This window comes from Schistocerca cancellata, chromosome 6 (genome assembly GCF_023864275.1).
Source record: "Schistocerca cancellata isolate TAMUIC-IGC-003103 chromosome 6, iqSchCanc2.1, whole genome shotgun sequence".
Lineage (NCBI taxonomy): Eukaryota > Metazoa > Arthropoda > Insecta > Orthoptera > Acrididae > Schistocerca > Schistocerca cancellata.
Window position 1 is genome coordinate 447997531 of NC_064631.1, and position 14255 is coordinate 448011785.

General features: G+C 38.4%; 1 protein-coding gene across 1 annotated transcript in view; it reads right to left on the reverse strand.

Annotated features, from left to right (window-relative positions):
- Positions 1-1590: 1590 nt before the first annotated feature.
- Positions 1591-14255, reverse strand: part of LOC126191252 (transmembrane protein 209) — a 133810-nt gene continuing 121145 nt past the window's right edge. Inside the window, exon 11 of the mRNA XM_049932061.1 lies at positions 1591-2251. Coding sequence (XP_049788018.1) covers positions 2123-2251 — 129 coding nt within the window. The 3' untranslated portion in view covers positions 1591-2122. The remainder of the gene's footprint in view (positions 2252-14255) is intronic.

Genomic DNA, 14255 nt, shown 5'->3' on the forward strand with positions numbered 1-14255 from the left:
TGTATATAGCTTTTAAGATTTAAAAATCTATGAATGATAAAGATTTTGAGATGAGAATCGTAACATCTGAACCAATACAAGAGTTTCCTTTATATATTATGCTCATTATCTGTACTAGATTAAGCAAAATTCGTGTAACATACACACTTAAGAACTGGACATTATGGAGATACGTGGATGTCATTTCTTATAAAATCTAATAAGACATTTCTCTCCTATTACTGAAAAGTCATCAGGAAAAACTAAATGCTCCCTGACAAACTAATATTCTGTCATCTGTAAAAAGAACTGCTAATACAATGTTTCGAACCATTTGTTACCATTTCACCCAGCCAATTGTAATAACAATCATTGGTATTGCAAATTTCAGAGAAATTAGTTTCACTATAATAATGCAACAAATAGTTCAATAGTTAAAATCAATGCTAGATTTGTTATGAATGAGACAAGCTCTGTAACTGTTGGCAACACCTGGTTAGCATGTAATGACAGAAGCTTGGCTCCCTGCTCTCCATCAAGTGATTTTTAAGTTGGTTTCAAACCTTAAAACAGTAGCCAGGGGAGTTTGAGGTCTATATGCACTTAGTCTAATCTCTCAACACGTCTTCACTTCTCAGTCTGCTCTAAGATCTCCCGACTGAAGTGAGTGATCGTGGTTTCTAAAAGAAAACATTATGCTAGACCTCAAGCAGAAACAGTGAATATATTTAACAGAAAGCCACTGCTGCTGATTACAATGTTGGATGAGCAAGTATTTAGGACCAAACTTTAACAGGCAAAGAGATTAACAAAACTGTGTGGGGAAAGTGATGAAGAGAATATCTCTCACTGCTGGAGCTGCAGAAATGTTCTTAGAGTACATTATGCAACAATCAAAGTACCTAAGTAATGCTTGTAAAGCCGTTGACAAATAATAATAATCCATACAGAGTGATACTACTATATATACACACACTTTCAAAGACTAAGTTTTCTATGAAAATAAATGTAGCTTTAGTTTTAATAAAGTATAATCCCTATCAGTTTACACTAAATTTGACACACACTCAATAATCTGGCAGCCACATGCACAAGGAATGGCCAGATTAGCAAGCAGTTACTGTATCACCAAAAGCTATATGGATTTCATTGCTTTTCCTGTCTCATAGCACTGATATAAACAAACAACTGAGTAACACCACATAATCAGCTCATGATGCCTTCAAATTTTAAACTACAATCAAATGGTTCTCATTCAAAACCTACTGTTGCTACTTTGACTTAAAATTTCTGTAGAATCTTTAATTAAATTGATGTGAAATATGCAATGAAGACCAATTCAGTTAAATCCTTTTGTGTAACAGAATATAGAGCAAGTGTGCTTTTTACTGAAGCACTATATTTGTAACACTTACTATATTCTCAGCAGGATGAGCTGCAATTGAACTCTGAATCCTTTTTAGGTACTCAACATTTCGTTCTTCTGCATCCTGAAGGTACAGTTATCTCTCATCAATTATAAACTTTTAAGATTTTCAAGTGGTTTCCATAATACATAAATTTCCAAAATGAAGAAACAGTTTAATCACTACATTATAAAAAGCAAGCATGTAAACAGGTAAATTTTATGTCTGATTGGGCCATGTTTCACTTATACTTTCTGTGGTGTAACAGCATTGCTACAATTCTGAAGTACAAAATTATCGTACATTGTAAAAAATCAAAATATATTTTGATTTCAAATGAGCAATTTGTTTTACATAGACGATGTAGTAATGTGTACAGTATTCGTGTTTAATAATACTCTACTCTTTGGAAATAGCATGGTTTAGTTTCTCATTTCTTTAGTTTTAGTGTTTCCTGTAACTGTTTTACAATTGAATATTACAGTGCACAGATCAGCATAAATAATGCCTACAGATACCAGAAACATATTCAATTACAGGTTTCATTCCCATGGTCTTGTTTTGTTTCAGACTCCACAACTTCCTTTTTCTACTTTTCCATTTTTTATTTTATGAACTGGGAATATCAGGCACATTTCTCAGAAATGAATACAGTCCAAGTATTCTGACCAAATAAAGGTCTGACAGTCATATCACCTTATTGACAATTATTTTTCTTTTCTGTCATTCTAATACTGCTAACTATCTATAACCCAGAGAATATTAATTCCTGAGGGGCCCAAGTTGACACGTCCTAGCATTCCATGTTCTCTTGTCTTCAGCTGGTGCAAGAAGAGCAGTATTGTATGGAACAGGTTGTTGCGACCCTGGTAAGAATTAGAACAAAATGATTATCAGTAATTCACAGTAACATATGATCACACTCTTAGGAACAGATTAAAATATATCCAATATTTATCAAATTAATATTATGCAAGCACTGTAAATTAATACAAACAAAAAGGTAAGTGTGTGGGAACCATGGGCTTTCTTTTGAGATTAAAAGAACGCGAGTAAATATTATACTAGCAGCATCACCACTACTGACAAACTAATATAGCATTGCTTCAGTTGACTGTCAAGCATTTTAAAAATCCTCAAACCTACTATAGTGGCAAAACCTGAACTACATGGTATGAAATGCTAAGAATAAGACTTTAACACTAGCATACCCTAAATAATTCAATGATTTTTGGACAAACTGATATCTAATATTACAATTTACCATACAATTTTGTGGCCTTGGAATAATATAAACCCACCCAGCATAATTGCGTTTAAAAATTTTATTTATTGGCATAACCATAATATATTTTGTAGAAATAATCTGTTTCAGCCAACAGCAGTCATTTTCAGATAACAACGAGAAGCAGCGAAATTTTTCAATGCTACGTTTAAGGACACCGCTGCTTCTCATCATGATCTGGAAATGGCTGATGCCAGATGAAACTATTTATTTCTAATAATATCTGATGATGCCAGTCAACAAGCATGTTATAAATTTTTGTAAGTCATTGTTTTTGTTTCCATGACAAAAATGTAATGTTTTCCACATGACAACTATCTGTGATTAAATATAATGACAATAAAATAGATGATTAAAAATTTGATTAATTTTAACTTCGAAAGAGAGAAACTAATGTTACTTACAATTATTTTCAATGTCATATGAAATACCAATTATCATGAGAAATTGAGAACATAGTGAAGCACCATCAGTGGCAAATTTTGTGTAGCGACATGTGAAATTTTGCTGCTTCTGCCAAGACTCAATGGAGTTTGCAATACTTCTCCTAACTAACATGCTGATGCATTTGTATCTGTGACAGAAGAATCTTGGAAAATAGTTTATTATAAATCAAGCAACTGAGGACAAGACATGTTAAAAGCTCATGAAAAAGTTCATTGTCTGCATAACAATAAATGTGTTATTTCTTCAATTATGTTGTTGCAGTTATGCACAGATTACCTTTTCATCACTTATTGATTTAAACAATTTCATTATTCCATTGGGAAAAAAAGACCACTTCAGTTACTTTTATATTGTGGTAGATGAAGTTTCACATATGGCAAAATATTACCCTCTTTTGTGTGCCATCATTTGCCAAAAACTCATTTTTATATTTTGAACTCTTTAAGGAATATGATTGATATTGCACAGCACTGTGGCATGCACAGGCAAGAATGGGTGTATTATGTACAATAAAATTTCTTGAGACTGGACAAAGTTTTAAGAAATCAGTATGACAAATTCACTCATTAGAATGCAGCAACGTATGACCAAATGTAAACTCTTACAGAGTTTTATTTTCATTGTGAAATGTTCAATTTTTGTGCACTGGATTCTTAATTTTAGACTTTTACAATAATTATGGGCATTAATGAAAAGATAGGCAGTTCAACATTTAGCTGCTATATGAGACTATCAGATGCTAAAGAATAAAATTTTTTACCAAACAGTTTCTTTAATATCGTCTGAGAAAGATTGCAGGGCATCTGGCATGCACACACATCTGTTCCCCAGTGTAGTGAGATAGCCAGCGTGTGCACTGAAGCTGGTACGTAGTGTTTATTTAAGTCTGGCTTAGCACCTGTCCCATGCTATCAGATCTGTCATCCTGTTTCCACTGTGTGCTGCTGCATTACAAAAGACAAGGATATTCTTCAAACTCATGTTGACATGACAGTACGGGGATAGGCTTCTTCCTTTGTGTGTACACCCTTACATTCATCTGAAGGTGAGTCATAACCCACTTTTAATTTGTTTATAATGTTACTTTGCCATCCTGAATATCTGGCAGGTACCTGAATTTTTAATGCCTGATGCAACAACGCAGTTTCAAATAATACTTGCTCAACTAATGGTGTACTTCCGGTGTTCTCCAGAGTTCTTGTTTCCATTTTATGCATAATATTTTGATGAGTTACCCAACTATCTTCTTCAGATCATCAAAATACATCAAATGGAAACAAAAACTCAGCAGAATGCCCAGAGGCACAACGTTAATCAATCACGTCAAGAAAACATGAGCGATCACAACATTTACGCAATGGAAATAAATGTCATGAATCACAATAAGCACTACTTTTGCTATAGTATTTCCATTCCATTAACAGCATTCTTCTTGCCTGACAAAAGTCTTTAAAGTTCTTTTTGTGAGCATGTCCTAATTCAAATCTGGACCCTTAATCTCAAATATTTGTATGCTTTTGATCCACTAGAAGACAGTAGTATTTTTTTTCATTAACTTTCAAGAACAAATAATGAAATAACTATAGCAGACAACTAATGTATCACCATCAGAGCTGTGCATCATGCCACATTTACCCGCCCAAGACGCCTATGACCGACTGATCCATTCTGTTGCCTGCACAGCAGGTAGTTGAGCTCATCTATACCGGGAATGGAGTGTGTGGATCATCATGTGCTGTTAAGGCCCGTGGGTCGTTCAGGTATCCGGCTGTGCCTGGTTGTCAACAGGACTTGGTGCAACTGGGATACAGACAGTGCAGGGAAGACGGGAATGACTGGCTACACATGAGCAGATTTGCTTTCTGAATTGTCGGCATTCCTCTGAGGCTCATGAAGGCTTGATATGCTAGGAACAGGCACTCCTTTGAGGCTTGATTGATTGACTGATTTGCTAGGAACAGTGTTCTTGATCCTTCGTAACGAAAAATAGTTCTTATTGTAAAATAATGGATGTAACAAAGTAATGCATAATGCAATAATGAACATAATATAAGAAATTTTTTATTGGTTCATTCAATATATTCTTTCCTTTTCAGCTTCTTTCCAAAGCCTCTGCCTTTCTGAGCTCTTTCATGAAATTTGATCTTGAATTTTGTAACTAAGTTTCTATTACACTTTTGTCCACAGCAGGAATACCATCTAGAAATACACTCCTGGAAATTGAAATAAGAACACCGTGAATTCATTGTCCCAGGAAGGGGAAACTTTATTGACACATTCCTGGGGTCAGATACATCACATGATCACACTGACAGAACCACAGGCACATAGACACAGGCAACAGAGCATGCACAATGTTGGCACTAGTACAGTGTATATCCACCTTTCGCAGCAATGCAGGCTGCTATTCTCCCATGGAGACGATCATAGAGATGCTGGATGTAGTCCTGTGGAACGGCTTGCCATACCATTTCCACCTGGCACCTCAGTTGGACCAGCGTTCGTGCTGGACGTGCAGACCGCGTGAGACGACGCTTCATCCAGTCCCAAACATGCTCAATGGGGGACAGATCTGGAGATCTTGCTGGCCAGGGTAGTTGACTTACACCTTCTAGAGCACGTTGGGTGGCACGGGATACATGCGGACGTGCATTGTCCTGTTGGAACAGCAAGTTCCCTTGCCGGTCTAGGAATGGTAGAACGATGGGTTCGATGACGGTTTGGATGTACCGTGCACTATTCAGTGTCCCCTCGACGATCACCAGTGGTGTACGGCCAGTGTAGGAGATCGCTCCCCACACCATGATGCCGGGTGTTGGCCCTGTGTGCCTCGGTCGTATGCAGTCCTGATTGTGGCGCTCACCTGCACGGCGCCAAACACGCATACGACCATCATTGGCACCAAGGCAGAAGCGACTCTCATCGCTGAAGACGACACGTCTCCATTCGTCCCTCCATTCACGCCTGTCGCGACACCACTGGAGGCGGGCTGCACGATGTTGGGGCGTGAGCGGAAGACGGCCTAACGGTGTGCGGGACCATAGCCCAGCTTCATGGAGACGGTTGCGAATGGTCCTCGCCGATACCCCAGGAGCAACAGTGTCCCTAATTTGCTGGGAAGTGGCGGTGCAGTCCCCTACGGCACTGCGTAGGATCCTACGGTCTTGGCGTGCATTCGTGCGTCGCTGCGGTCCGGTCCCAGGTCGACGGGCACGTGCACCTTCCGCCGACCACTGGCGACAACATCGATATACTGTGGAGACCTCACGCCCCACGTGTTGAGCAATTCAGTGGTACGTCCACCCGGCCTCCCGCATGCCCACTATACGCCCTCGCTCAAAGTCCGTCAACTGCACATACGGTTCACGTCCACGCTGTCGCGGCATGCTACCAGTGTTAAAGACTGCGATGGAGCTCCGTATGCCACGGCAAACTGGCTGACACTGACGGCGGCGGTGCACAAATGCTGCGCAGCTAGCGCCATTCGACGGCCAACACCGCGGTTCCTGGTGTGTCCGCTGTGCCGTGCGTGTGATCATTGCTTGTACAGCCCTCTCGCAGTGTCCGGAGCAAGTATGGTGGGTCTGACACACCGGTGTCAATGTGTTCTTTTTTCCATTTCCAGGAGTGTATTTCAACAGTCTTGTTGTACACCTTGTTTTTTATACTCTTCCGTATGTAATGTTCATAGGTCATTTTCCATAATCAAGGTCATTTGCAGCACAATTTTGTAAATTTTTCGATGTGGTCAGTGGATCACTCCTTTCCTATATTGGAAGAAAATAGAGCTTGCTGTCACATGAGAACTGCAGGAAAACCCATGGACTTTCTGTATGTGGTCTGGCCCATTGCTGCAGAAATCCACACATATACACCCAGCTAATGATCCCATATTGGATGTTCTGCGAATGGCAGCTGACGGCCTCAAGGTCGTGTCTCCACTAATGCAAGGTGAGGATTGCAAGTGTTCCAGAATCTGTCCGAAATAGCTGTCACCCATCCCTAAAGTCCGTTTGTTTGTAAGCAGCTAATGCAGCCTTATGCAAACAGTTCAGTGCAAGACATTGTCATGAGCCCCTTTTGAGTTATCGTACTTTATTATTATTACTATTATTATTTAATTATTTCAGAAAAACATATCATACAGCAAACATCCTTACAACATCCAAGGATTAAAAATGTGAAGAAGAGAAAAAGTAAGTTTCCCTTAAACTGAAGAAGGGAACCAACACTCGTCTGAAGAAAAAAGGAGACAGCATGAGATGGCAAAATTTTACACAGGTTGTAGATAATCAAAATAAGGCTGTAGGTTTTGCGGAGTGTAAGTCATTAGCTTTCCAGTACCCTGTTGCAACACTAATGTCGGCAAAGCTCCTTCTGATAGTCATAACAACAACAACGGCAACTTCCAGCATCAGAAAATCCTATTGTCCTGGCCAAGTGTATAACAATGTGGGCAAGAGATCTGAGGACATTCAGAAAGTTATAAGAGAAGGCACTCTAGATCTTGCACAGACACTGCCAGAAACAGGAACACAGTGCCCCCAATGAAATTGAAAGAGGCGTGCTTCCTCATCCATCAACAACCTCTCATAAGTGTTGCAGGACATGAAGGATAGTGCTTGCCCATGTAAGCTCACACATGGAGAAATGTGTACACTAAAATGCATTATTTGACTCTCACTATGCATTCAATCTCGAGAGAGTTGCAGTGCAAAAATAAAGTCTTTTTTGTTACAGAGGTCCCATTTGGTACAGAGAAAACCGCCACAAATTTACAGAACCTACACCATACTCTTAAGGATAAGTGGTTGCAGGAATATTGTCCTGATGTTTACACATCGTTGAAATTAATGAAAAATGCCGTGATTTATTTAAAAAGGACTGGCCATGTGAAAGACTCACTGTTATAGTTTAGTGTAAGCAACATGTTGAGACTTTGTTGGAATACTTTGTGTGTCAGGCTAAAATCTGTGTGTGCGCAGCATGAAAAAATTGCTGAAGATTGTGTGACTCAGGAAAAATACAGTTGTTTGGGAACTGAGATTTCCATGTAGCTGACAAATTAATTCAGTTTCTCCGAGTAATTTAAGAGGCTACCAAGGCTGTGGAAGTTGGCAGTGGTCCGATGCTATAGCTGCTTGTGTCATTGGTGTTCCAGGTTCAGGAGCACTGTGCTGAGAATGCAGCTGACAGTGAGGTAAGCAATCTCATATATGTAAAACGACACATTTATAAACAAATAAAATTTCTATTTTGGTTAAACATATTGTATTTAAAGAAGATGGCGTGCCTCAGTAATTTCAAACATTTGTGGGAAATAGCACTACTGGAGCAAGCGCTCCACATCTCTTCTGCAACGAGAGAGGAAGTTTATGCCGCAGCACATTCCAGATGTGCTGCACTTCTAGGTAAATGCAATGTTATGTAGATATGCGTAGTAAATATTTTATCGATTTCTAATTCCATTAGGAACTGTGTGTGCCACGAGCATGTTACTGTCAATATATTTTGGATAAATCGCACCATCGATTGTAAAGATTGAAACCATTTACTTTAGAGATCAATTTTGGTCACTAAGTGACCATCTTCAGTGCAAACTATTCGAACCTTGTAAGCCCATATTGTAATAACACAACATTTTCCATTTCACATATATGTGATGATTACTTCCAACAGATATCTTCACTTTTACTGCATATGATAATTTTGAATTACAGAAAGACCTATCTCGTGACCTCAGCAGTTGCCAATCCAACATATAGACTATTCTCTAATGTCTTAAGTGCTTGTTTGAAGAATAAATTATCCAGAATATCATTATGGTCTTAAAAGATTAATAATATTTCTTTATTTACTTGAAGCAAGAAAGTTCACACGTCTTTTCTGAAGTTTGTATTTTTCTTTTAATTTTAATACATATATTTATACTTAACAGATAATTTAGTTGCTGTATCATGTGGGAATGTCATGTAGATATTTTTGCACATATCGAAGAGCAGAGGCTCCTAAACTTTTTCATCCTCTTACCACCTTCCGCAATAAATTCTTATGTGCAAATCCCCACCTTATAAAACAAAAATGTACTTGGAGTAACATGGAAGTAATAGAATTCCAAGCAAATGATTTACTAGCCTCAATGCTTTTATATTGCTTCACATTTCGGTTGTATCATACTAAAAGATCTTTGAATACTTTTGCATAATGGATTAATCTAGTATGCCATATTAAAGTATTTTACATTTTTCTGTTAACCTACAAGTTTTCATTATGGAATATCTCAAATTACTTTCACTAAGAAGTTTGTTTCTGTATTTATTTTTTATGTAAGTGTAAGAAGGAAAATCCTTTTCACATAAATATGTGGATGAGACAAATAATAAATTACTGTAGTTACCACTTTATTTGACAGCACTGGAAACATTGCCTTTAATATTAACCAGAAACTTCTCTGTGACAGAGATTTCTTTTTTTGTAACTTAAGTCATTGGAAGTTCCAAGCAGCTGCTCCTTTTAATTTACAATTCATGTGGATTCCAACATTATTGTCTCTTCAAAGTGATTGCAAATCCAATTCTTAGTACTAGACAGAGCAGGGAAATGGTCTTTGACAGCTTTTCCAAATCCCTTTAAATGTTCCTTAATTATGTTCTTGACATTTTCGTCCAACATAAGATGAATTTCTACACGAAAGTTGTGAAGGATATTGAAGTACTCAATTTGATTGGAATTTAAACAGATTTCCCAAACTGTAAGGTTTTAACGAGCAATTCCATATGGGCTTGAACATTACACAGGTTTGTGTTTGGTCCGTAAGTAATAAATTTAAACTGTTGCTTTTTAACAACATGTCTGTCAATCAAGCCACAGTCTGAAGCCAGACTTTGCCTTAGGAAAGATGTACCTAATGAGAAAAAGATAAACTTCATATAACGAGAACAGTTCTGCCATGATATAATCATCTTCGTTGTGTATCAGTAAAAACTTTTAAATACTTGCCATTTCCTCATACATTTTTACAAAAATTCAATAACTAATGGGCACCTTTTAATAAAATTAATTATTTTTACTGCATCATAAGGTACAGAATGTTTTCACATGCACATAACAATACATTGATTTAACAAGCAATGGTGGAGATTTAAGTAACCACTTTGTTCCTGATGTTACAGCCATCGCTTATTTTAACGTAATGCAAGAAGTGAAGTACTGTGCCAGAAAAGACTGCGCGAAGTAAAAAACGGCCTGCAAATGGTCCACAGAGATTTTGTTTGGCACGCACAACAGTGTGATACCTGGTGGGCAAGTGACATGTTGAGCAACTGAGCCGCAATGGCACCTGGGCAGACTCAGGATCTGGTGGCATACCGCTTGGCCCAACAGGCCTCATGCAACTCCACTGGTTGAACGGGCAGCACGAGTTGAAGCTCACCGGCAGTCACAGCTATGTTCGCGGGCAGGCTGCACAGGTTTGATGCACGCCTCTTGTCGTCATTATTATGCAGGCACTATAACATGGCAGTTTTAGATGGGGATGTTTTGATCTATGGTTGCTTACAATACTGATAGAGATCAGGACTGTACCACTGCATTTACGGCACTGCCAGCTGCAACCAAATGCCTCAAGTATTTACATGCTGTTTAGTTTGCTTTTTGTTGTTAATTGCTTCTTGCTTTCTTCTCTTATTTTATTTTATTTTGAAATTCGTGATTTGTAATAAGAGGTGGCGCTCATAAAACAATGCACAACGTGCTGGGGTTCTGCGAGGTTGAAAAGGAGCATTAGAAACTTGTACACACTATCACTCTGGCCCATAAAAGAGCTGTGGCGAAAGTTTATGGAGCCTAGACAGGGTTAGGAAATTTGCCAGCTCTCATCCTGGTCAGTCACCTGGAGCTCCCAACAAGAAAAGCTAAGTTTTAGCTGTAATTTGTGCACATAAAGACTGTATTTATCTAGGTATAAGACAACTACACCCCCAATTAAGAGGTTCCTTGAGAAAGGTATTTATTTATTTGTTTATTTTTAATGTTCTGACTAATTAAAATTACAAACTGTTTTACTGGCAAAGTATCTGCCAAAAAGTTGTTATACTTATTCAAAACTTATGCCATTTATTGACTGTCTACATTCTGATAACAATATGAGAAATAAAATAAACAGAAAGAAATGGTTTACACTGATTTTCAAACCATTATCTTTTCTGCCTTTCTTGCTTACTAACCCTGTAGTCTATGGTATCACTATTTTTAATCAATGTCATTACTATCATAGTAGTAGCACAGTTATGAAATTTGTATCTTCTTTGTCACAACAACCTGGCTGTTCCTTCTGACTATGTTATTATTTCTAAGGTTGTCATTATTTCTAAGGTTGTCATTATGACTGAACCTGAGAACACAGCAGTTTTTTTTTCAATACATATTTTATTTCACTTCTATACTTGCATGAGAGAGTTATTATGTCTCGTGCTCCCAAACATATCGCCTGCTCACCACTCTCTCACTGGTTATGTAGAACCAGCTGACACACCGCCCCCCCCCCCCTTCCTTCAGCAGGAATTTGGGATAAACCTTTCCTTATAATTGGGTAATCCTGTACATAGTTGTTCATATTTGACAATGCTTCCAACTAGGCAGCTGTTACATCTGAATTACTTTATTTTTATTTTGTTTCACTTAGGAAAAGATGCAGTAATATTAAAGAAGTTGATGACCTCAGTTAATTAATAATAAGGAATTCCATCACAAAAAAATAGCACCCTGCATATCAAAACCACTTCCAGTGTTGCTTGAAAAGATACAGTGGAAATGGGGCAGTTCCTCTTTAAAAAATATACTAACTTGATGGGACTCGTAGGGCAATCCATAGTTAACAAAAGAAATTTGTTACCAGAACATGGTGATACTGTCCTCTGGCAGGCACGTTTTGTTGTGAACAGGAAGAGTAATAGGGAAGCTCACTACATCATTTTTTACCTTGATGAGTCATACAGCAACCTAACATGTGGCAAACATTGGCCGAAATCAAAAGGTTTCGTGGGCATTGTGCTGTATGGAAGTGCCTCCAGAAGAATGATAGATGCAAATGTAGGATGGAAAAACGGGTTAGTAAGGCAAGCACAGCTACAGTTCTAGATGAAATTGACACAAGGAGACTATCATGGGCAAATTTGTTAAACGGATTTAGAGAAAATGGTTTTTGGAGATAGTGTACCCAAATCTTCCACCCAATTCTGTCATGGATCATGTGTCCTACCAATATAGGCAGGTGGACAAAATACCATCACTACATTGGCTAAATGTGTCAATGATTGAATGGCTGCAAAAAAGGAGGGTAGAATGCAAAGACATCATGACAAATGCTGAGCTGCATGCTTCAATACAGGCAAAGCTAATGAAGAGACATGTAGCCTATTAAGTAAGTGTGTAGACCACACTGTGCTTTGCCTGCCACTATACGGTTGTGACCTGAACACTACTGAACTCGCATGAGTGAATATTAAATATTATACACAGAAGCATACTGTCTTCAGCAACACGCTTACAGCAAAGATTCATAAACTTACAGATACTGCCTTTCATTCTGCTCCTGCAAACAACTGTGAAGGGTAGTGCAGAAAAGTACAAGAGTGGGAGCATGATTGCAGGAGTGTCATGGAAATAGCAACTGATGACAGGATAATAAAAGCTGAAATCTAGTGAAAGCTCATCTCTTTTACAGATATTGTGGAATATGAGGCTTCACCTCACCAGACATAGTCAAGAACCAATTGTATGGTACAGAAATGGCAGTGTGTGACCAAAAAATTGTTTAATGTTAAGTTACCAAACTTTTTTATGCTATGTAATAAAAGTAATAAGTTGTGAATAGTTAATTACGTTTATTGTCAAATATCTGTAATGGGTTTACCAAGCTTCCAGTTTGCCTATAATTTCATACTGTTTCTGATACCGATACACACTTTATAGAAATACATATTTACACTGAGTGTGTCAGTATTAGTACAACAGCTCTAGTTTCCACTATACGATATAGTTTGGTCGGTTGGTTGTTTGTTTGGAGGAGGAGACTAAACAGTGAGATCATCAGTCCCACTGGATGAGGGAAGGATGGGGAAGGAAATCAGTCATGCCCATCCAACTGAACCATCCTGGCATTTGCCTGAAGCGATTTAGGGAAATCACAGAAAACTTAAATCAGGATGGCTGGACCTGGGTTTGAACGTTGTACTCCGGAATGTGGGTCCAGTATGCTAACCACTGCAGCACCTCGCTCGGTAATATAATTTGTTGTTACCATGCGTCAGTTTTGCTTTTGCAGAAACATGAAACATTAGCATAGGTTGGCTGACCTGTGAGACTGAGGTGGGGCTTCTCCCATCCAGCTCTTTTATCCTTCACTGGCCTAAGCCATTTGTTTGTTTTCACTAGTGACTAATTGTCAGGGTACAGTGTTTCCACCCAACCTTTTCAAATATGGAAGTGTTTTCCATGTATCATAAAACTCAATAATCAGCCAGTAATTATTCAATAACCACAATCTGTAATCACATACACGTTCTATCTGGAAAGTAATACCCTATAGACTGTATATAAAATACTAAAAAAAGTTAAAGTGAAAAGGAAAGCTGCTACTCAGCATATAACAGAGATGCTGAGTCGCAGGTAGACAACAGAAAGACTGTCACAAATAACAGCTTTCAGCCAGTAAGGCCTTCATCAGAAATAAACGGCAAGCACACACATACACACTCATGAAAACGTAACTCACACACACTTAGTGTGGCATCAGTTGCCTGAGACTGCAGTCGTGTGTGTGTCTTTTTTCCGGTTTCTGTAATCCAAAAAACTGCCTGCGGCTTAGAACCGAGTGCAAAGTAAGCGGAAGTTCTGAAAAATGTTGGTAGGTGCCGCCACAACTAACTTCTGCCGTCGAATATATGTAGCACTATACAGGCATGCTTTGCAGGCAAAAAGATAAATACTGGTGCCTAACCCTCTGCATCAGTAAAAGAAAAAAAGGTGGAAGACGAGCTTTTTTCTCCGCCTCGAGTTTCAACCACTGCATTTTCATACATTATCCAACGAAGTAAATGCAAATTCCATATTGTGCATCTTCGAATGTAGCAGCATTT